Raw genomic sequence first — 24,438 nt, 5'->3', positions numbered from 1 at the left:
CAAACCACCCAATTCACACCCTGAATACAAATAAACACCACAGAAAAAAAAAATATATATATATATATATATTATTAAAGTAATGCGCTTCTATTGTAAGTGAATACACTTTATTTTTGTTTTTACAAACTGAGGGACTATAGTTGAATGTATCTTACGTAGAAATAGAGGTTATGGTATTGATCCTAAAACATTAATTTAAATTATTTTTATGGAATTATTTTAATGAATTAACTTAAGTGCGTCGAATTCTGCATATTGATCAAATATGCACTCAATGGTGGCCACAGCATTTTCTACGTAAAGGAATAGCGTGAGCGAAACACTTCACTTGCGTCACATCACGTGTGTTTGAAATTTCCTTCAAATGAAAAGCGGTAAATTCCTCTATGTAGTATATAAAAAAGGATTGCTTCAATGTAGTAAAGAAATGTAAAGTGTTCCATTTGAGATGACACCGATCCATTAAAATTCATTCATTAAATGGTAGACCACATAATGCATAGTCAATAAGTTAACACTATATAGTACATCATTTAAGATGCAACTGTTGTTTTCAAAAGTAGAGTTGAGTATATGGAACATCAAATTTCATCAAGTATACTTAATTATATACAAATTTGTTCGACAAACAAAGTAGTAGATATTGAGTAACTTACATTTTAGACACAATATTACCAGTTACTTGTCTATTTTTGCTCTGCCAATGAAAATAGTTCCAATCGAAGGCAAAGCACTACTGAATGAATCAGTGGTTTAGAACGAATCAGTCAGTGAATGATTCAATGACTCGCTCATAAGACAGTCGCCCTGCATCCCAATGTGCATACTATCCATCCTAAATAGTATGTGAGATTAGAATAAGTGTGTCCCAAAGCATAGTATGTTGAAAAGAGTATATGCCAAAAGTCCCCAGATTTTCGAAGTGTGGATCCGTGCACACTCTAATGGCTAATATTGCCCACAACCCATTGCGCTTTGGAGGAGTTTTTGGTTCAGAACTACAAACATGAATAAAAAGTGTTTAAATCTACAAACATGGTGGATGTGCACACCAATGGTTAAGTAGAAAGGTTTAGATATAGGGGTTTGAGTGACTAATAATCAACATTTAACCTGATAAAAATGTTGTTATCCGTGTTATATTTCATCTACAATAACAATGTGTACTTTTATAAAGATCTGTTTGGTCATTAACATTTAAATGCACCATTATGCAAAATAAGTCTCAGCATGAAAGTCCCATGACTGGCAGATCAACGTGCTACTTCTTTTCTCTCCAGTATAGTAGGAAATTAAATGAAACGAAATGTGGAGGATGTTTAACTGTGACAAGATTATTGACAGGCCAGTTTACGGTGACAGTTTGCACGTAACTGTGCGACAGAGCGTTCGTTAAGGACACAATGATATGACATGATGGTATCTCCCAAAGCTTGTCTACTCTGCTACACACTCAAAAGTATGTACTTTTTTCTTCACAAAAAGAGTACATACTTTTGGGGCGTAGTATAAGCAGACGAATTGGGATGCAGCATCACTTGTTTAATTCCGGAATGAATCAGTGCCTCTGAACAAACCGGCTGAGTGAAAGATTCAATGACTGATTCATTTAGACAGTGATTCATTTCACTTTTGAACAAATCGATGTAAATGATTTAACTCAGAAAGACAGTCTTACAAAGAGTAAAAAATAAATTAAACTAAACTGAACTGAACTAAATAAATAAAAATAACAATTAGAAATGTGTCTATATACATATATATATATATATATATATATATATATATCTTGTCATATACATATATATATATATATATATATATATATATATATACAGTCAAACCAAAAATTATTCAGACATTTTTGATATTTTTGATATATTTTGATATATGGGTGCAGGACACTATAGTTCATTTATGTAAGTGAGGATAGCAAAATAAAGTAAACTGTGACATATTATACCAAAAAATTCTTCATACAGTGGCCTACCAGTAAAATTGATAAAAATTTGGAACCAAAAATTATTCAGACACTTTGACCTGACCATGTTTTGCTTAAGTGTTATCTGACATAATTAAGATTCATTTTTTCTGACACAGTTTAACTCTGAGATCTTGTCATATTTTATTACCATTTTTTAAACTATAGTGAATCAACTGTATTAATGAATGAAATGTTCAAGGTGTCTGAATACATTTTGGTTTGACTGTATCTATATGCATTGGGCTAATGTGCTAAAAAAACAATTCTGTAGCCATCCTGCTAAAGGGCTAATAAGTTGCATCATCTCAAATAAACCAAATAACCATTCCATTGCAGTTTTAAACATACTAGTATTATTAGTATTAGATGTTATCTAAAGCAAGCCTGCAATGGTATAGTTCTGTTCCTCCGTTTGTTGACAGCTTATTAGCAATTTCATTATTGTGAGTGCATAAACAGCTTCAATCTAAAATTAAAACAGCAAGTTTGGTCTTGACTACAGTTGGCTCAACTGCCTGGACATGTAGGCTGTACCAGGATCCATATTTCACCCCTCCCGAAAGAGCTGAAGCATAACACAAATAAACAAAGCCCTCCATCTATCAATGGTAACCTATTGTCTCTTGAGCCGATTTACCTTAAAATTACAGTCCAAGTGTCCACTGCACAACTTGGTTCCCATCCCAGAGGGCCATTTGTTGAAAGTGCAGTGCCTTCACTTAAATGTCAAGCGTCTTGTTTTGAGGTTGGGTATGATAGTGGATTAATGGTATAGGTCAGTGTCAGGTTTTTGTATTTGATTGAACGTACCTTTAGTTTAAAAAAAGTGCAACACACACACACACACACACACACACACACACACACACACACACACACATCCACACAAGAGCAGTGACAGTCTAGTCAGAAGATCTTGTATATTGTAGTCTGAAAACACAATTTATTTTCTTCCCCGACAACAAAATGGCATCCTATTTAAAAAAAGAGGGGGTTTGGAGAACAATTTTGGAAAGCCGCTGAAGCAGAACCCTCGTCTAGTTCTCACCGGTGGATATGTTGGTAATTGAAAATCAGAGTGTGTGTAAATTGCCCCTCCTGTCTATGCGCCATGACACAAGCTGCCCTGACGGAGAAATGCATGAGCAGCTTTAAATGCACCTCAGCAACTTTAGATTTTTATCAAGTACATAATTGTTAGGCACTTGTTTAGTTACTTTTATTATGCTATTATATTATATTGTTCCATAATGTGAAATATAAGTATTTAAATGACAAAACACACACACATATGTTTGTTTTGCTATCTTAGTGAGGACATTGCATAGACTTCCATTGATTTTATGTCAGGTCAATGATATTTTCTACCACCTAACCCAACCCCTACTCCTAAACCTACCCATCACAGAAACATGTGTAAAACACTAGATTTAAATAAAATCTTCTTTTGGTTGATTTATAAGCCTTTTAAACTAGTGAGGACCAGTCAAATGTCCTCACTAGTGGGTTGTGAAAGTATTTTGAGTAAATGGCCAGCTTCACTAAAGTAATGGCCAACTAAAATGTTTCAGAAAAACATTACATGAATGATGTATAAACAACGTTTTTGTGCCAATTATGTTTTGATAATGTTATTAAAGACCAGTTAACTTTCAACGAATGTTCTATTAATATTACTGGAAGAATGTTTGTTCATAACTTTGAGAGAACCTTGACAGAATGTTAGCCAAATTTCTGAGAATGTTTCCTGTTAGCTGGGTATCAGGCAATTAAAAACATTAACAAAGATATTGCATGGCTCTCTGGAATGCTTTATTCTGATTGGTCAGTCGTGACATTCTGCAGTCAGATTGTTTTTTTGCACAATAAATTAAAGTGGATATTTCAGTCTATTTATCTATGTATTTGTGTGGTAATGTAATAAATTATTCAGCCATTATTGCAAAATAATCCCTTTTGCACTAATGCAAGAGCACATGATCACCCCGTTGGAGTCTGATAATAGCTAACTGTGCAGCATTCATTACATATTTTCCTAAAAGTGCATGACGGTATATTACAAATACAAAGCTGTAGATAAAGCCATAAGCTGAATTAAATAACCTATTTTAATTTGTATTTCTGTCAATGAGAAAAATATATTAAGCATTATCTCTCTAATATCTTTCTAAAATGAAGAAATGCAGATAAATGCATTAAGGTATGGGTTTTCTCCACATGAAAGTCACTGTAAAGGAAGTTAGTTCACTCAACGGCCATATTCGTGACACAAAATTATGTTCCAATGACATATGGTATAATAATTTGTGCTTCTTAAGCTCAAATCACTCAAAAAAAAAATGTATTTTTTAGGCTGATCCATCCAATACGCATGCACATTCTTGCTAGCACGTGATTGGCTATACGTGATTTATGTACACGCACACACACGCACACACATATTTGAGTCAAAATCTGCTAAGGGGTAATTAAATGTAACAAATCATGTAAACATTTATCATTTTTTATTGGAAAATTAAACATTTTATCAAACTTTGATAATTACCTTAATCTTTTAAACAACTGAGAAGATAGTAATCAAACTACATTTTATAAAAATCACCTATTATAATACATATTACATCAGCATATGAGAGTCAAATTGGACGACTATACAGGGACTCATCTCAAGATCACTCATTTAACATTTCATCTATTGCCAAAATTATGAAAAAAAGATCAGTCAAGAATAGAAAATTTTTGAAAATATTCAAATCAGGAATGTCAGAATCAGAATGCATAGTTTGTGCATTAAAAATATCTGCCAAAACCAACACCTGTTAAAGATTTTCACTAACCCGGTGAAGTTTTTCAATTGGATTGGCGCTTATTCTCTTTAGCATGCAGTGTGAAGTATTTCACTCAGTTCCCTGATTATTCCAATTCAATTTCAGCGAGTGAAGAACAAATTTATACTCATGTACGATATCATCTCTGACAGACACTAGGTTGAAGCCGTTCAGGCCGCCATTTTCTCCCTCTTCTCTGAAAGCAATGACGTAGTCAAAACATCTGTCAGTGTGGGTTTTCCAAGTAATGCGTGTACTCAACGGACCTCTGCTTGTCGTAAATACTACCGTGTATTGTGTATGTTATTTTTGACAGATGTACATACGATGTTGTGATATTCAAATGATGTGGATTTGAAAACAGATGAATCGTAAGGTAATAATTATTTATTTCTTAGCCAGCAAATATTCAGAGAAGTGATTAATGCCCATAAGTGTTTTATGTCATTGTTTTTATTTCTAATATTTTAACCGACAGCCAGCTTAAGTTTTTGACGGATGTTTGGCAACAGTTTAATTGATGAAGTGTGTAGCTTTTCATTTCTTAAAGTCCCCCTGTGGTAAAAAAAAAAAATCAAGTTTTTAATGTTTTTTTTTGTATGTCTATGTGGTGTTTTTAATATGCTTTAAGACAAACAGTGTGCAAATTCATAAGTCAACACCAACAGCCAGCCTAAGTTTTTGACGGACATGATAATGTGCGTGACAGGTTAACTAGTTTGATTTTGAGGTAATTATAAAACATATTTGAGACGTTTAAATGTTTTTTTGCATAGTTCATTATACTTATTTTCAGTGTTGGGGAAAGTTTCTTTTAAAAGTAATGCATTACAATATTGCGTTACTCCCTAAAAAAGTAACTAATTGCATTACTTGGTTACTTTTTATGAAAAGTAATGCGTTGCATTACTTTTGCGTTACTTTTTCTCACCTGGGCTGGGCTTGCTTGTTTGTTTTTTTAATAACAACAAAAAAGTTATATTTTTGGCAAATGTTAAGGCCCTTAACATGTTAAGGAAATGAATAAGCCTCAGGCTGAAGGAAAAGCAGATTCACTCCTGTACAGTAGAGGGCGCAGCTCAAACAAACCTTTCAGCTGTGCTGCCATTCTGGATTAAAGAAGAATAGGATACAGGAGAAGGACGTTCGGAACTCTTATTTCTAAATCTAATCTAAAGTCATTTTTGCTTATTAGTATGGTTGAATTGGATCATTGAAGGTCAGCAGCAAAGACATTGGTTAATAAAGTGAGATTACATACATAAAGTATATTTGTGTAATTTAATATAGTTAATTATTACAGGTTTGCATACAATTCTGAGATTGCATTTCACTGTTTTTATTCATTTTGAGGAATACTGAATGTTTTCGTGCAAGTGAGATGAGTAAATGCATGCTCACATTTAGTCTAGAACTACAATAACTATCATGTTCACACACAACACCTTTGCACTTTATTTCTCTCAACATGGGGACAGGAGAACTGTCAGTCAACATATGTGAAAAAATAACTTGCGTTACTTATTTGAAAAAGTAACATATATATTTTGTTGTAAATTGAAAAAATAATGCGTTACTTTACTAGCTACTTGAAAAAGTAATCTGATTACATAACTCAAGTTACTTGTAATGCTTTACCCGCACTGTTTATTTTACGGAAAATAAGTTTATTTCTGGCTTAAATAAATTATATGACGTTTGGCTTGTCAAAAATGTTACATTTAGCTTTCCAAAATTTGTTGACTTTTGAAAATCATGTTATTTTTTTTTACCAGGAAAGGAGTAGTTTTGATTGTCTATTATAACAAAAATCTTTTATTTACATGAAATTGCAGATCCTGTTGTAAATAATAGTGTTGTTCCATTATTACACCTTAACAAATTCTGACAAATTTTTGAAAATTTGGCCAGAGGATTTCATTTGACTTTAACTCTCTGCATCCCCTACAGGAAAAACAAGCATTTCTCACACTCAAAATATTTTCTGTGTCCTTTTTTTAAGCAATTATATTTCTCAAAAATGGAAAAAAAAAATATTTCTTGCTCTGCAAACAAATCAGATCACAAAAGGGAGATATGAAAAATGAAGTTATTGTGAATTTGCATCAAATGAAAGATCCAAACAGAAGATATGCCATTGTCCCTCTGTTTCCTCTCATTTATGATCCTGCAGTGTGTGGAAAGAGAAATGTGATGAAGAGAAAAGCAACAGGAGGCAGACCTTGGCTGGTGGAAGGTTTGTTTGCTCTCCAGTTCATCTGTCAGTGAGATACGTTCAAGTGAATCACTCCTCTTTCTGTATGTCTATTTCTAAACCACTCTACCTGCCAAACAGCCATGGGATCTTTCTTTACTTGTACTCTGACAGGAAACGGATTTGTAACTTCTGCACTGAATTTACACAAACCGTGATTTTACTCCTACAATGGCCATTACATTCATACAGAGAGAAGTATAACATAATGAATATGTCTTGTTCCAGTCAGAACATTCATCATTGTGGTCTAATGCCAATACAAAATGCTGGGTTTCCTGAATCAAGTAGGATGTTAGTAGCACATAAGCATTATTTAATATTTGTGGCATGTTTATTGAGTTACCTGAATAATACATACAAATATTCATAAATTGACAACTTGTATCTGTAATTTAAATGGAACTTTCCGCTTGGTTTAAGAGAGACAAATGGCACATTTAAATTGTCCTTTCCACAGTTTGAGACACAAAAATGACTTACTTTTAAAAATGGCACAAAATAAACAATATTCGTGTTTTTTGATTGCAAAACCATTATATTTCAGAATAAAAACAGCTGGTAAAACATATCCTATAAAATGATCTGCAGCCAGAATAGGCCTGAATTTACATGATAGGCATCCTTATTGTATTTGGTTTACTAAAAATTTGCAATAGACGGATGATATATTGGTAATACTAATATTCCTTTCACAAGAACTACTATGAGACAAACACACAGACCCATACATAGGCCTTAGGGATGCGCATCTCCGTTACCGAGGCCGATGCGATACGCATCTCGATGCATAGCCAATGATACGATACATTAAAGATACATATGAAGCAGCTACTGATGCAGTGCGATCCGATTTCGATTCGATTCAGTGCAATAGAAAAAATATGATGCTATGCAATTTATATGCTCTAAACTTTTTTATTTTTTCTCAAATTCTTTTTTTTATACCAAATTACTGTTAAGATTGAAACATGGATGAAAAATTGTGATTATTCCCTTCAAAAATAAAGTCTTAATAATTATTGTATTATTATTAGTAGTAATATTACAATAAGACATACATTATACATACATACATACATTATTATAGTGTATTAAACATATTCACACGTCTGCGCAATTCACTCAGAACATGCAGGATTCATATTCATATACTTTTTGTGGTTTAATATTCACAGACACTAGTCAATATCGGCATTTGATTTAAGTGTACCCACCTACTTTTGATTTATTCATCCAAAATTTGATACATTTCAAGACATTCCGCGTTTTACAGTAAAGTCTGTTTTACTTTACTGTTTTACTCAGCATGGCGGAAATCACTGGGCCCGAAAATGGTACAGATAGTTCGCTTTTATTTCTTTGGTTCAGACAGACAGCAAATCATAAATTAACTTAAGTGCCTTCTGACTTCTAACGCATGGCCCTTTCACAAACAGGCCTTTGTAGTGCCATGTTAATCTATATTCTATATTCTGTGTGACTCTCAGGACACCCCTCAGTCTCCGTGGTGTCTCCTCAGCAGTGGTGATGAGAGAATGTGCTTGAGAAACAGTTTAGAGAGGAGAAATCAATCTACATATAAAATACTGGTCACAAATTATTGGTCACTTAATAAATAATAAAAGTATAGGTATAATATAGGTTGCAGCGTTTAGCCTCCTCGTTAGAGTGTCCGACTCTCACGCCAGAGACCTGGGTTCGAGGTCCACGCAGAGCGGAGCGAGAAGGACCTGGGTGAGGGGTTACATTGGTGCCGTGACCCAGATGGGAGTGAGGTTTAGGGGGTTGAGTGTAATGGAGGCCAGCTAGTAGTCGCTGTGTGAGTAAACCTCACTCCTCTGATCTCAAGAGATGCTCTAGCGCCGGAGACCCAGGTTCGAGGCCCGCGCAGAGCAGGGTGAGTAGGACCTGGGTGGAGGGGTTACATTATATATATATATATATATATATATACACACACTGCCAGGCCAAAAAGAAAAAAGTTGCTGTTTTGATTTAAGAGTCTATGACTGGATCATTATTGCAGTGATTATTATGTTTCTAACATGTTATATGTTTGGCAACGGTTCTTTTAACCCAAAAAGATGGAGTGTGTAGCTTTTCATTTCTTAAACAACTATGTAGGAAGACGCATCATGGCCATATTCCAGGATGACGCCATGATTCATCAGACTCAAATTGTGAAAGAATGGTTCAGAGAGCATGAAGAATCATTTTCACACATGAATTTGCACCTCTGAGTCCAGACCTTAAATTCATTGAACGTCTTTGGGATGTGCTGGAGGAGACTTTACAGAGTGCTCACCTCAAAAATGCTCACCCAAAAGTTGAGGCACCTCTTGATGGAAATAAATGTTGTGATGTTACATGGACAGTGTTTGAGAAAGTTACATTTAAAAGTAATGCATTATAATATTACGCTACTCCCTAAAAAAGTAACTAATTGCATTACTTTTTATGGAACGTAATGTGTTATGTTACCTTTGCGTTACTTTTTCTCACATGGGCTGGGCTAGTAACAAAAGAATAAAAGTTCTATTTTTGGCAAATGTGAAGGCACTTTCACACCAATATCGCCAAACACACCCCCTGTCTGACCCTAATCAATTCAAGTTTGTAAAATGGATGTTTATCCGATGCCATACCCGAATGCATGTAAATCCAGACTGACTCTTTGAGAGTCAATTTTTAATGTAACCCTAACATCATTCATCCAAGTAGATAATTTAATTTAGTATTCTTCTGAATTTAAAAAGCTTATTTTTTTATTTTACTTACTGCCAGAAAGAAAAAATCAATTGCCAATGTTTGGTAAAAAGCCAAAAATTGTAAAAATGTATTCAGACGTCCTTGTCATTTTGATTGCATCTAGTCGGCATAACTAAATTAATTTAATATCATACAACAAGACTAGAAAAAAATCTGTTCTAAGAAAATGCTTAATTTAATTACATGAAAACATTTTCCTCAATTTAATTAAGTTAAGGTTATTGAACATTTTCTTTTTTGAGTGAGGTTCTGGATGCACAAAACGGTCTAAATCATTCTGGAAATTCTAAAGCTATTGTGCTTTAATAGCTTTATTTATACGCATAGCCACATCTGTAACGTTTACATGGTTTTCCTAGTATGCAAATAATCAGTATAAGTAATAATCAAAAGACAAATAGTTCTCATTAGTGAGAATGGCGTTAGTTAACATTATGGGCAATTTTTGTGAGCAGAAACCAATTTCCTACATTATTATGGTATAGATCACTAGAAAATTGGTTGAATTTTTCCCAGTATTGAAACCATCTGTCCGATTTTACAGTTGGTTACACTGCTGTCAGCCGTATCAGACAGATCTGCATCCATCAGTATGTCACACCAACAGTACAACATCTTCACTCTAAGATGCATCATTCAAATTCAGCAGGCAAAGAGTAGAAACCTCAAAGTTGACACCATATCCAATGCCTTGATATATAAATAACACACACAAAAAAAACATGGAGCATAAAAACTATGTTCGCAAGTTCTGTTGAATTGTGTTGATAACGACCATAGTTGACTTCGGGAAACGCACCCGATAGTGACGGAACTTGCGACCATAGTTGGATAACGATGCTTTTGGAAAACACACCCTCCTTATTTCCATCAATTTTCGACTGAGAAGAAGGAGCTGTAACAGTTTTTTGGACCCATAGGCTGAATGTGACTCTGTGTGTAAAACATGAGTCCAGCAGTCCAGCATGAGCTGTCAGTGTGGTCTTGATCAAGAGGGGCTGGCGTGCTCTCAGAGGCAGCAAATGGCACCCTTACTATCCCTGTGACAATGGGCTCTGAGATTGCTTTCTGAAATCCATCCACAGCACCAAATTTAATCACAGCTTTATTTGCTTCCGTCACCGCTGCCAACCTCTTTTAATGAAATTCCAAACAAGCTTGATGTCTGATTGTCATGCACTGCCATAGAAATACCATGTGGTGCCTGACGTCGGGTGCGGTTAACAGCTGGGTAATTCCCGGCACACGAAGGACCCTGAACATTAACTGAATTTCGCTCTCACAAAACCGTGCGGCTGCTGGTTTGTATTGAATGTGCATTCAGTGAAAGCCTTACCGGTAATGGATGTTTATTCAGTTCATGTGAATCATATGGGTCACTGGTTCATAGTGAATAAAGTCCAACAAAAAGCAGCTTTCTGCTTCTTGTGAATCATAAAGGGTAAAAGAAGGAATTATCTTTTAAATAAAAACAAACTCTGAACACCATAATGTGAAGTCTATTCAAAAACGGCAAACGGCAAAAACATCATAAAAGTATCATAAAAGTAGTTAATGAGTTTTGCGCTACATTTCAAAGCCTTTGCATGAGGAACAAACTTAAATTTGAGCTGTTTTCCACTAAAAATTCTGACATTTATCCTTGTGTAACAAAGTAAAAATGGGTCAGGTCTCATAAACTAACCGCGCATCCTCACAAACTTGTGCATGAAATTTGCGTACAAACGCCTTGACGAACAAACCAAGATTCCGCCAATAACTTTCATACTAAATATGTATTTTAAATTTATGGGAAAAAAAATCAAGAACAAAGAAAACTGGGAAAATATTCCAAAGTCAAGATGTGCCGAGCTGATAGACTCCTATTCAAACAGACTGTGCTGTAATAAAATCACATGGTGCTTCAACTAAGTATTAATTATGCAGTTAGTTAGTTATTCCAAGTTTTTTTTTCTCTGAAATGTGTCAGTTTTGGTTTTCAGTGACATAGGCACATTTGCAAATAGATTGACTGTCACATTCATATTTTGGATTTGGATCATTTACTACAAGAAACATCCATATGTGATCTCTCATCTCTTGCATTTGTCACTTTATTATTCATATTTATATATATATATATATATATATATATATATATATATATATATATATAAAAAATTAGACATACATTTTTTGTTCTCCTGTGCATATAATATGATTAAAGGCACAATATGTAAGATTTTTGGATTCAAATATCCAAAAACCACGACAACAAAGTTATATATATATATTTTGTTGACTTGTGTACTTGCATTATCCCAAATGTTCCAAGAATGATAAATCCAGAGAAATAAGCAATTTTAACCAGGACACGGATCATGTCCGCGCCTTGCCTATCAGTGACATCATACCCATGTTACCCTCGATTTCCGGTTTTATTTTGTAGAAACACCAAAAACTTTTTAATATATTGTTTTTATTAGACAGGTGAGCAACTCTTTGGATAGCTACATTCATCGACAGAAAACTAATCATTGTTATTTAGCTCAACATGGTTAGTCGGTAACACTTTAGTATAGGGAACACATATAAACTATTAACTTCGACTTTTCCCTCAATAAACTCCTAATTTACTGCTTATTAATTGTTAGTAAGGTAGTTGTTAAGTTTAGGTATTGGGTAGGATTAAGAATGTAGAATAAGGTCATGCAGAATAAGGCATTAATATGTGTTTAATAAGTACTAATAAATAGCCAATATTCTAGTAATGTGCATGCTAATAAGCAACTAGTTAAAAAACCCTAAAATAAAGTGTTACCGGTTAGTCTTATTCTTTGAATCTTGTTTTTTGATTTACCGCAAGTACCATGTTTTACCATGCCTAATATTGATCTAGCTTACTGCAGTGTGCAACAAGTGTCTCATAGCAGCTGCAGAGCGAATGCACAGAGTAGCGTTATAACAATTTTCAACACACAAATCTAATATGATAAAACAGTGCTGTGTTACCCCACATACGCATGACCGGAAGAAGCGGAAGCGCTCATCTGTGGCATAAAAACCGTTCCGCTGCTCTCGAGGCGTGTCACGCTTGTCTCTCACTCCAGCGGCCTCGTTCAGCTCCAGTGGCTTTCAGCCACACCCTGCTTCATACTACAGTAATGTTAATAAATCTTTAATACATTACAAGTCGGGGATTTAAGGGAATAATGAAAAAGAAATAAGAACGGTAAAAGCTCCAGGTCTATAGTTATTAAGTAATCAATTTAAATTATTTGCAAATGGTATTTATAAAGGTATTTATATTATAATGGTATTCATTCTTATTTGTATCTATAATATGTCAAAAACGCAAAACGTTTCTTATCTCGTCACATTCAGTTATGAATTACATTAATCATATCATATTAATCAAATAGCATGTTTTCGATTCAAAACGGGGACATTTCAGAAAAATTTAGAGTAGTTTGCATCACTGGATATTACTGTCGGTCGCTTAATATTTCAATCATAAAACAGTCATCAAATATAGGCTAGCTACTTACTCTCTTTCACTGCTAAAACGAAAACGTCGCATTGGTATCTGCACTCGTCTTCTGTGAACACACCTTCTTTGATTTGATTGGCCAGATCACTCATTCTGACAGTGATGAGTGCTGTTAGACGGCTGAGGCAGACCAGCCTAAAAAATGTAACTTTTACAACTTTTTTTGTCATCCTAACAATAAACAGAGTGGTGCATAATGGAGTACAGCAGAGGAGCATCAATAATATCAAATACTGGGGGGACAATTTGGTCATTTCTAATTATTGGGGGGACTTGTCCCCCTCAATGTCTATGGTGGTTACGGCCCTGATACATTAGCTCGTCCATGAATATGATTTCAGAGTCGTGTCAGATTCTTTTCCACCGGCTGTAGACATGAAGACAACACCTCCCATGATTTTGCAAAAACAAGGCGTTATCAAGCTACGCCTTTGTTTTGAATAAGCGACCTCTAGTGGTGAAAATTACATATTGTGCCTTTAATTCATGCTATTATTAGTGAATGAGACCCAATCACTCTTTTGACTCATTTCTTTTCAATGAATCAATTGAACCATTAAACCAGTCTGAATGATTTGTTCACTAATCTAACGCAACTCACTGACTTGGTTCCCAATGGTTAACAGCCCACTGGAAAGGAAGATTATCAGTGAATAATAATTTACATTGCAGTTTGTTCTTCACGCAAAGCTTTTGTATGGCCTCAGAAGACTTGGAATATAGCACACAAGTCATCCGGATGAATCGGAAAGCTTCTCCATTCTCCGTTCATCTTCCTTTATTGATCCACTGAAGAAAAAAAGCCATATGTGTTTGGAGCGAGTCCGAATTTTTTCTTTTTTTTTTTTTTTTGTGAACTAATCCTTTAAGGGACGTTATCAGAAGGTTAAGATGTCCAGTGTGTGTGAGCATAAAGTCAGGAGATAATGTCTTTTAGATGAACCACACTTTAAGCAATCTTCAACTGAGAATAATAATGAACTCTTCAAGCTTTAGCTGAGGCTCTTATTCTCATTCTTGACGGGTTTATGATGAAATATAACTTGCTAACTAAAATAAAGATGCACGGCTCACAAATTACATCTCAATTTCTGCCCCCAGTGTGCCTATGAGTTCAAAGCAAAATATAAAAATCTGGTTCAAACTCAAGATTCACAAATAAACAACTACATATCCTGAGGATGAGAAAGAACATGGCCTACTTCATCAGTGTGGAGCACTTCAACCAACAGTTTGGTCCATAAGCTGTTTATTTGCAAAGCAAATCTGTGTAAAAGCAAAACTGTTACGGGAATGAAACCCTATGCTTTGTCTGTTCATATTCACTCTCTATTTTCCATCTCTGTGGAAATTCTAGACTACAGTATATGATCTGGGATGACCACATGTGGCACAGTTTTCCTTTCTGAACATGTAGGCACATTTGCAAATAGATTGACTGTCACATTTACACTTGGATATTTGTGCATGTACAATATGCACACAATCATGTACTACAAGAAACATCGGTCACACATTAACTACGACTTCTGCCTCAATAATAAATTTACTGCTTATTAATAGATAGTATAGTAGTAGTTGTAGTGGCTAAGTTAGGATTAAGGGATGTAGAATATGGTCATGCAAAATATGGCATTAATATGTGCTTTATAAGTACTAATAAACAGCCAATATGCTAGTAAAATGCAAGCTAATAAGCAACTAGTTAATAGTGAGAATTGCTCCCCAGATTAGTGTTACCGAAACATCCATATATGTGATTTTTTGTCACTTTATCATCATTTATCTTGTGTTTGTTCAGACCATCAGGTTTTTAAGAGTTAAAAGCATGAGAATCAGCCTTGAGATTCTGGGTTAGAGGATTTGTATTTAACTAGCTAGATGTACTGATAGAAAACATCCTTTGATGAAAGGAATTGCAATAAGGTGCTGAGTTACTTAATTAAACCTTAATCACAAAAGATTGATCAGGAAAGACACTTTGAACTGAGCCGACAATCACACCAATCAGATGTCAATATACAATGTTTAATAGAAAAAAACTAATCTGAATGAACGTGTTTGATTGCACATTTTGACATTCAAAATTACAAACTTTTATATTTTTGCATTTAAGGAATAAATTGATTTTGATTTAAAACTGTACAGTATATACACAATAAATAAAAAAGCATGGGATTATGATGCAATCTGATCACACTGAGCTGTCTGTGGTTTGTATTTCACACGTAACCTACCTAAAGCATTGAATGGTGGTGGAAAAAACAATATAAGCTATTTATTTTCCGGTATTGAACACGTAGACTATAATGTGTCTAGTTTAAATTACATTTTACTGCTTTCATTTAATTGGATACTTATCAAGGTAAACCAGTTGTTTTTTAATCCTGATCCTGTAGGTCTGCAGCACTGCACATTTTGGATGTCTCTCTATCTGACACACTCATTTCATGTCTTGGTGCCACTATTAATGAGCTGAAATCAAGTGTGTTATTCAAGAGACATCCAAATTGTGCAGTGCAAGGACATTCCAAGACCATTATTAGGAAACTCTGGGGTAAACTGTAGTTTATGACAAAAAAAAAAAAAAAAAAAAAAGAATATACATTTGCATATGGTATAGGCTAGTGGGATATGTTTCAGATGCTAAAAATGAAAAGTGTTGGTTTTATGCTTAGAATGACGTGGTATGGAAGACTCTGAGTCATTACTCCAAATGAGAGGTCCATATCAAAGAGAGATCTTAATTGCTGCATACCAATAACAGGTGTTTTTGCTGGTTTATGAGACCTATACTCTCCATAAATCACAAAATATTTTAATCAGAAAAGCCATGTATTGAAGGTATGAAGCATGTGGACTATAATGTGACTACTTATACTAATTATATTCAGTTGGACACTCATCAGCGTAAACTTTCTGACACAGATGAGTAAGATCATGGAAATACTCTGGCGAATTGCATATGCATCTGTAGTTTAATATGTTTCAGAATATAAAAACAGAACTAGTATTTTCTTAGAGTGGCTTGTGAATCATATTTTGATTCACTTGTGATTTGTTGTTCAAAGAGATGTCTCAACTGCAGCATACCACTCACAGGTCTTTCTGGTGGCTTGTGATAGACCTACTTTCCATAAATCAGACAATCAGATTTATCCACCTCATAGAGAAACACACGCGCAGGTAACCGGATTTTCACGCGTTTTAAATGAACTGCGCTGAATCCTTCCAAACTGTTCTAAGTAAACAGAAAAATGACAGGATAGAGCATTCCACTGTTCTCTAACAATATATTTTAAAGCGAAACTGGGTCATTCAGATACAGAAAAAAGAAAAGAAAAAACAACGAACAGGTGCGCAAAACACCGAGTTTCTGCTAAGGAGACAGGTTGAAATAGACTAAAGCAATGCAAGAATTAGAAAGCATTTAATAATTTTATATAGGATACAAAACCACCAGGACCCTCTCACTCACCTTCCACCTCATCCTCAGGCAGGTTGACCGGTGCCCGGTACGACAGGATATCTGGAATGGTGCAGATCCCCCGGTACATCAAAGTGGAAGTCACCGGATGCATAGGCATTTTTGCGCTTTGTGTTGACCAGCACGTGTGTATTGATCCTCATATATGTGATTTACTGTCCAGACGGCAACTTTTTACCCCACATCAGATAGGACCGAAACCCTCAGTGGAGATCACGCGTGGAGTGGATTCCATGGAAAGCGCCGATAGTATACTCTCACAGCGTGCGCAATTGCGCAGCCCTCTCCAAGAAACCAGGTGTAAGGATTTACAAGTCTTCGCAGGTTACGGGTGGACTAGATGTAAGGCTTTTGGGTTCGGACCGTCAAAATATAAGCAAACCGCCCGGTCTCTAGTTTGTTGTAAAAATGACCAAAACAACGAATTACGGCGGCTCCATCGGCGGGGAAACTAACAGATGCACATAATCCACCAGCTCACTCGACGCGCATCAAACAAACGCGCATTTTATCACTGCGACAAAGTATGTGCGTATTGGCGAGGTTGCGTGGATCGATTCGAGGTCCAGGTCGTTAGGCAGGCATCTCCATCTGTTTTCTCTTCAATCGCTTCTTAAGACACAGCAGTTGAGCTTCGAGCATGCACTTGTTGGATAGCGTGCGTGCGCACCGCCAGGAACAAGGAGTTAAAAATGCGCTTTACGCGTGTGTAGTTGAGAGGTTAATATATTTTTATCTAAAGAAATCCTGTGTTTTTCCATTTAGCAAAAATAGAATATTTTAAAAATGGAGAACGATACCACCGATACAATCCAACTTTCCAGCTAAACACAACATGCAGATAAACGAGCCGTGCGTGGGGAGGCGCGGTGTCCGGGTTCCCTCGCGATGGATCTATATTTAGTCTGAGTGTAAGCTGCTGCTCTCCACAAGGTATTTCCCACCTCAGGTGTTGGGAGGCATGATTCACACAGGACGCGTTCTTGCGTTCAACAGCTAGACGGAGCGTATCAGATTGGACGCGTATTCAAAAGTTGATCTGTTTGTTTTTAACTTGACAGGCTGTCTTAAAACGCGACGCTCATGGCGCGAAACTTCTGATGCATGTGTACAACAGTGCTAGACGAACTATTATTGAACATAAACATTATTTTGATCCCAGAGTTAATTTTAATGGACATTGCTTTATCTCTGTATTTTTAACCATATTAAACACACAGTATGCCATCTATTTATTTCATTTAAATACATTTCAGTATGAACAAATACCCTTTAAATCAAACATAAATTCATATAAAATCATTATCAATTTTATGTGATAGCTGTACACTTTTTATAATATTTTAAGCAATATATATTCAGAACAACATCACAACTGCAAATGTCGCTTTCAAACGGCAGTTCAATAAACAAGGAGTTATAGGCTATTGAGTAACTTACATTTTAGATAATATATTGCCAGTTGCTTTGTATAGCCTATTTTGGTTCCGCCAAATCGAAACAAAAGCAAAATCAATCATTTGCATGTTGCCAATGACAGCAGTATCATTCCTGAACGAGTCAGTGTCGAATCGCTTGAGTGAATGAATCAGTGACTCACCAATAAAAGCTTTGTTCCTCAATGAATCAATGTATTGACTGAACAAATGACTCAGTGACTCATTCACTATGACTGTCACAATTGTTTAGTTCCTGAATGGATCATTGTTTTTGCCCCTTATGGATATATGAAATTTTCTCTGGCATTTTTTTTTTTTTTTTTTACAATCTTGACTCTGATATATACAATTAAAACATGCACAGATGGAAGAAAGGAACCATCTTGAGTGAAAAATAGCACTGAATGAACAACCTTTGTGAACGCCCCCTTATGCTGCATTCCATGTGTAACGGAGGCAAGCTAGTAAGAGCTGTGCAGCAGAGTGGTAGAGTAAAAACTTCTTTATTTAATCTGTTTGAGACTGAATTTGAGTCAGATTTTTTGCTATAAATTACAGACGTGGCATCTGAGGAGTAATTCTCTTTTTTCTCTGTCATTTTGCTTTATAACCAGATTCAGTCATCGGCTCGTTCTTACGTACTAGAGTAAGTATGCACATGCGCACTCTTCAAAAACAGTACTTTAAATCTCTTGACAAACTAAAAGACGTAAATGAAATTGTATATATCAGAAATGAAAGATATAGATTGTACTGAATGTCATCTTGCTTATTTTGCTCAAGAAAATTTATTAACTCCACATCTTACAAACAAGAAACTATGCTTCTAACCACAGGTTCAAGAGCTACAGTCACAACCACACAGCTTTGTGTCGCTATTTGCGAATGTTCGTAGGAACATTCGGGAAACATTCGGGAAACGCACCCCACGGGTCGAGTAGGACAGGTTACATTTGGTGCCGTGACCCGGATGGAAGTGAGGTTTAGGGGGGTGAGTATAACGGAGGTAAAATAGTAAGAGCTGTGCATGTAAACCTCACTCCCCTGGCCTCAAGAGGTGCTTTAGAGACTGCGGTCTTTAGCATCCTTGTTAGCGCACCTGCCTCCCATGCCGGAGATGGCAGTTCGAGTCCTGCTCAGGGCAGGTCGAGTAGGACTGGTTACATTTGGTGCCGTGACCCAGATGGAAGTGAGGTTTAGGGGGGTGAGTATAATGGAGGTAAGATAGTAAGAGCTGTGCGTGTAAAGCCCTATTCGGACAGGATTAGTTTTACATGGAGAGATGGGATAAAGTAATTATTACCAGAGCTTCTCAGTGATTTTAGTCCCGTCCGAATGTGCCATCTCAGTAATCATTATGGACAATGTCAGTAAAGATTACAGCGACTTTTACCTTCTGTAAAAATGTCCGAAAAAATTACCTCAGGTAATCCTGTCCGAATGCGAATGTCTGTGATTGCTGATGATGAAATAAAACTGTGAAGACTACCCATTTTAATATCAGTGTCAGGTAAGAGTAAGATGCTTGTCTAGATTTTGTCTAGCAGTTTGAGTCGCACTCAGAGCGAGTCAAGTAGGAACGGTTCCATTTGGTGCCATGACCCGGATGGGAGTGAGGTTTGGGGGGTGAGTATAATGGAGGTAAGTTATAGGGCTGGGTAAAAAATATCGATCTCTTGATTTTAATCGATTCTCATTTTTACGAACAAATATCGATTCTTAAATCCCAAGAATCGATTAATCTAGTCTGTTTTCAGTCGAACAGAACATGTAGCGCCACCCATGCAATAAATTGCAATAATCTTTGTGCTTTGTTACTTTTCATATGAAGCAAAGTCTCAGATTTCAAATGACATCCATCTTATTATGAGATTCAAAATAAATAAAAATAAATACAGTTTTGGCACTGTTTAGTGTGGCGTGACAGATCGCTTTAGCGCCTCAGTTAAAGAGAAGCGGCAGCACGGAGCGCACGTGAACATCTTCTCCTCCGCTTTAATACCAGTTACAGCGCAAAATAAACATGACTAAACATCTGAAGGTATGTTAAAAGATACAGTACAACTTACCGAAATCCGTATCATGTTTCGTGTAATAGCTCAATCAGTGTTTCAACCTCGGAAAGACGTCAATAAAACAGCTTGTAAACAATGTCACGTAACGTCACATTTACCTCAGAAAAACATATTCAGTGACCATAAACTCATTAGTCAGCTAGAAAAGTGAACTCTAGAGAGTAGCATTCTGATAAATATAGCTATCGAATTGAAATCGTAATTGAATCGAATCGCAAGCACGTCAATAGAAATCGAACTGAATCGTGAAAATTGTGTCAATACCCAACCTTAGTAAGTTAGTAAGAGCTGTGCATGTAAACCTCACTCCCCTGGCCTCAAGAGGTACGCTAATGACTGACTCAAGAGGCTGCGGTCTTTAGCGTCCTTGTTGGCACGCCCACCTTCCACGCCGGAGACGCCGTTTCAAATCCCGCACAGAGCAGGTCCAGTTACACATGTGCGACACCTTTATTGAGCAGATAAAACTCCTCTCTTTCAACTCATTCTCATTCTTTTCAGTGCATGTTTTTCTCCACGGACAACCACGATCAACATGATTCCCAGACCGCTCTTAAATAAGAAGATATGTGACTGTTTTCTCAGGGCAGGGGCAGATCTCATCCCTCTTGGCATTTCTCATCTTCAAAGATCACGTACAGTTTGATAACCAGTGAGTTACTGCTGTTCTTAAATTCAAAGGCTTTGTCACATTTGTCCAAACAAGAGAGACTGAAAGCATCTCAAACCCCAGTGCGAGACAGCATGCCAACATTTCAGAAAGAGATGCTTATTATTTTGCATGTGCAAGAGCATCCTGGTGGAAATGCATTGCACGTTGCAATGCAAACATATTAATCAAAAGGTGCTTGGCATGGCGGAAGTCATCCACTGCACACTAATCTGCCTCAGCGTGGGTGGGTTATCTTTCTTCACTTTTCTAAATTTCCTTCCCAGATTTCTGATATATTCGCAAGCAGGTGTTTGATTCCCTGGCAGCGATTTTCTGCATGCATCCTTTGTCAAATGCACTTAGTAAAAAACATGCGCATTATTTCTGAGACATATGAGTCTTATTATGGGTTATCTGGGGCTGTGATGGATTTGGGTGGTGTAATGACATCATTGTCTCCTCCAGCTGTGGACCGGAGCTCTTGCGACAGGACCCAGGTGCACACATCAAGACCTGATGGCCTATTATGACCAGTGGACTCTGAACTTCCAACACCCAGATTTTGGGGCATTTTCCACTCCCTCTGCCTTTCCACATAGTGACAGGTGTCATGTGTTATGCACACATCTCAGTGGGAGAGCATAAACTTTTCACAGTGTCACCCACGTCTAACACTGAGTGACAGAAGAAGAGAGAGGGGCTTCTTTCCGTCTCTCTTCACTGCTCCTGACGCTCTCTTGGGTGCATCACCTGCTTTGACAGAGAAATACTCCTCCAAGAGATTTTCATGATATTCTATCTAGATCACCATTGACGGGTGACATCGTCTATGAGCTTAATGTCAGAGGTTAAGGTGGTACCCATAATGCATTGCTCGTTCTTAGGGTGATTAAGGCAGATAAGCCATGGTGTAAATGACGTATTGTATTATCTTGACAATATAAACCCTTGGTTTGAAAACCTAATCACAGCGCACGCTGTTTTTCCTATCTGAATGAATAAACACTAAAACACCCGACTGGTTTCACAGTGTAATTCCTTTGTGGGTGAATCTCACCAAAACATGTCATAAACTTTACTGTTATACTATATACAGTCCTTAAAAAAAAAAAAAAAAAAAAAAATGAAAGGAATAATTCATCCAAAATTAAAAATTCTGTTATTATTTGCTTACCCTCATTTTGTTCCAAACTTGACTTTCATTCTTATGTAGAACACAAAATGGGAAAATTTGAAAAAAATGATAATTTTTTTGATATACAGTATTCTGGTTCTAGTTGCTTTTTCATGCAATTAAAAAAAGTTTGCAAAAGCATCTTGAAAGCGATTCATGTGAATCATGCATTCTTTTATAAGTCATACAATAGCTTTGCAGATCAACCCATAATGTAAGTCATTATTCACTGCTGATCTTCTGCTTCAGTACAGCTGAAACACTGAACTCGACAACCAGATCAGTCCGATCCATGAATGAATCATGGATCAATCAATAAATCATCCAATTCACTGAAAAAAAAGAAGCTCAAAAGAATGACGCATTATAATTCGGACATATACTTCTCTCATGAACTCATGGGTTATAGTTGTATTGACACCTTTATGACAATTTTATGATGCTTTTGTAAATGCATAGAAAAGAAGGACTTGTTACATGGAGGAAATAAAAGTACACATTTGAAATGACATGAAGGTGTGCAAATATTTTTTTTTCCTTTCATTTATCCCTTTAAATTAGCATAAATTAGAATGTATAAATACTTTTTATTTTCAATAATATTTTTTATTTATAATTTATAAATTATATATTTTTTAAAAAAATCAAAAAGATTATACTTCTTTTCTTTATACAAAGTAATAATAATAATAATATTAATAATAATAATAAGGTCACAATGCATCTAAAATATCTTAATGGTCATAAAAGGCTTCATTTCATTGAGCAAAAGTAACACTAATAATAATCATAATTTTTCCTTTCATCTATTCCTTTAAATTAGGATGTAAAACAAAAATTACTAGAATGTATAAATACTATTAAATCTTAATAATATTTATATTTATAATTAAATTATAATTTTTCATTTAATAAATAATCACTTTCATTAAAATAAGGTCAAAATGCATCTAAAAATATCTTAATGGTCATAAAAGGCTTTTTTTCATTGAGAAATAATAATTTTTCCTTTCATCTATTCCTTTAAATTAGGATGTAAAACAAATATCACTAGAATGTATAAATACTTTTACATTTTTATTATATTTTTATTTATAATTAATAAATGATAAATATTCATTTAATAATATTTTTCATTAAAAATGTAATCTTAAAATTTATTTTAGAAATAATAATGTATTTTTCTTTTGATTTTAGGGTGAAATATAACCCAGACAGGCTTCCTAAAATTCAACCTATTATTTCATTGTTGCATAAGCCTATAATGAAGTTTGTCCAAGTAAGGACACAATGCCTTCAGGGAGAGCCGGACAAGCCCCTGCATGGGTTCCCTTTCACTCCGGTCCGTATTGATCCCTGTATTGGCAGTGCCCACTAAATACAAAAAGCAAACGGAACCCCTTCGTAAACTCCATTCAGACATCAGCACAAAACGTCCACAGCATGGAGGAGCATCCAAAAGGTCACTCAATATCTTCCACTGGACTTTATTAGCACACATACCGACGGTTCTGTTGTTCATAAGGCATGTTTCATTCATAGTGCACAGAATCGACTGGCCCTCCTGAGAGTCTGTCTGGAAGGCTTTACAGCTCATCCTTGCTCTTAGTTTACATGTCCGTCTCTAGAGGGCAATGTCGAGTGCCCTGTGGCTCCTCTCTGCTGGTGGTCTAGGACATTGGATTCCGTTTTCACAACCTTTCTGTGGACACTTGAGACAAATTAGAAAAACAGCATGTGCCTGTTCACATATTTTATTCATCATCTCAAGTTTGCAGTATGCTCTCTGAAAGTTAAAAACTATACAAGTAGTTAAATATTGAATTTAGTGGATGGTTTTCATCTGAAGTCAGTTAGGGGCCGTTTACACGACAGCGGTTTCAATTAAGGTTTCAACTAAAAACTGAAAACTTTTTATGTTTTGTTTTGGCCGTTCATTTACATGACAACAGTGTTTTGGGGGCTTGAAAACGGGTTTCAAAGTGCAAGTTTTTGAATATGATACTGTTATGTTCTCCGTGTAAACTACAAAAATGCAAATTTGTGAAAACGGTGATGTCATGCACATGTGTATTACATGTTCAGTCTATAGACGTGTAGTGTTTCTTTACAAAGTGACATCGCCACCTACTGGCCTGGCAGCATAATACAGTGTTTTTAGCATTTTAGGACCCGTGTGAACAATGTTGCCGCCTGTGCGTGAAAAACGCGAAGGAAAAAGTTTTCTGTTTTTAGTACATT

General features: G+C 35.8%; 1 protein-coding gene across 1 annotated transcript in view; it reads right to left on the bottom strand.

Annotated features, from left to right (window-relative positions):
* Nucleotides 1–17,936, bottom strand: part of LOC127513612 (calcium-binding protein 7) — a 46,123-nt gene extending 28,187 nt beyond the window's left edge. Inside the window, exon 1 of the mRNA XM_051895580.1 lies at nucleotides 16,849–17,936. Coding sequence (XP_051751540.1) covers nucleotides 16,849–16,957 — 109 coding nt within the window. The 5' untranslated portion in view covers nucleotides 16,958–17,936. The remainder of the gene's footprint in view (nucleotides 1–16,848) is intronic.
* Between the last annotated feature and the right edge of the window lie 6,502 nt (nucleotides 17,937–24,438).

The sequence above is a fragment of the Ctenopharyngodon idella genome, chromosome 5 (genome assembly GCF_019924925.1).
Source record: "Ctenopharyngodon idella isolate HZGC_01 chromosome 5, HZGC01, whole genome shotgun sequence".
Classification (NCBI taxonomy): Eukaryota; Metazoa; Chordata; class Actinopteri; order Cypriniformes; family Xenocyprididae; genus Ctenopharyngodon; species Ctenopharyngodon idella.
This window is presented reverse-complemented; position numbering and strand designations above follow the sequence as displayed.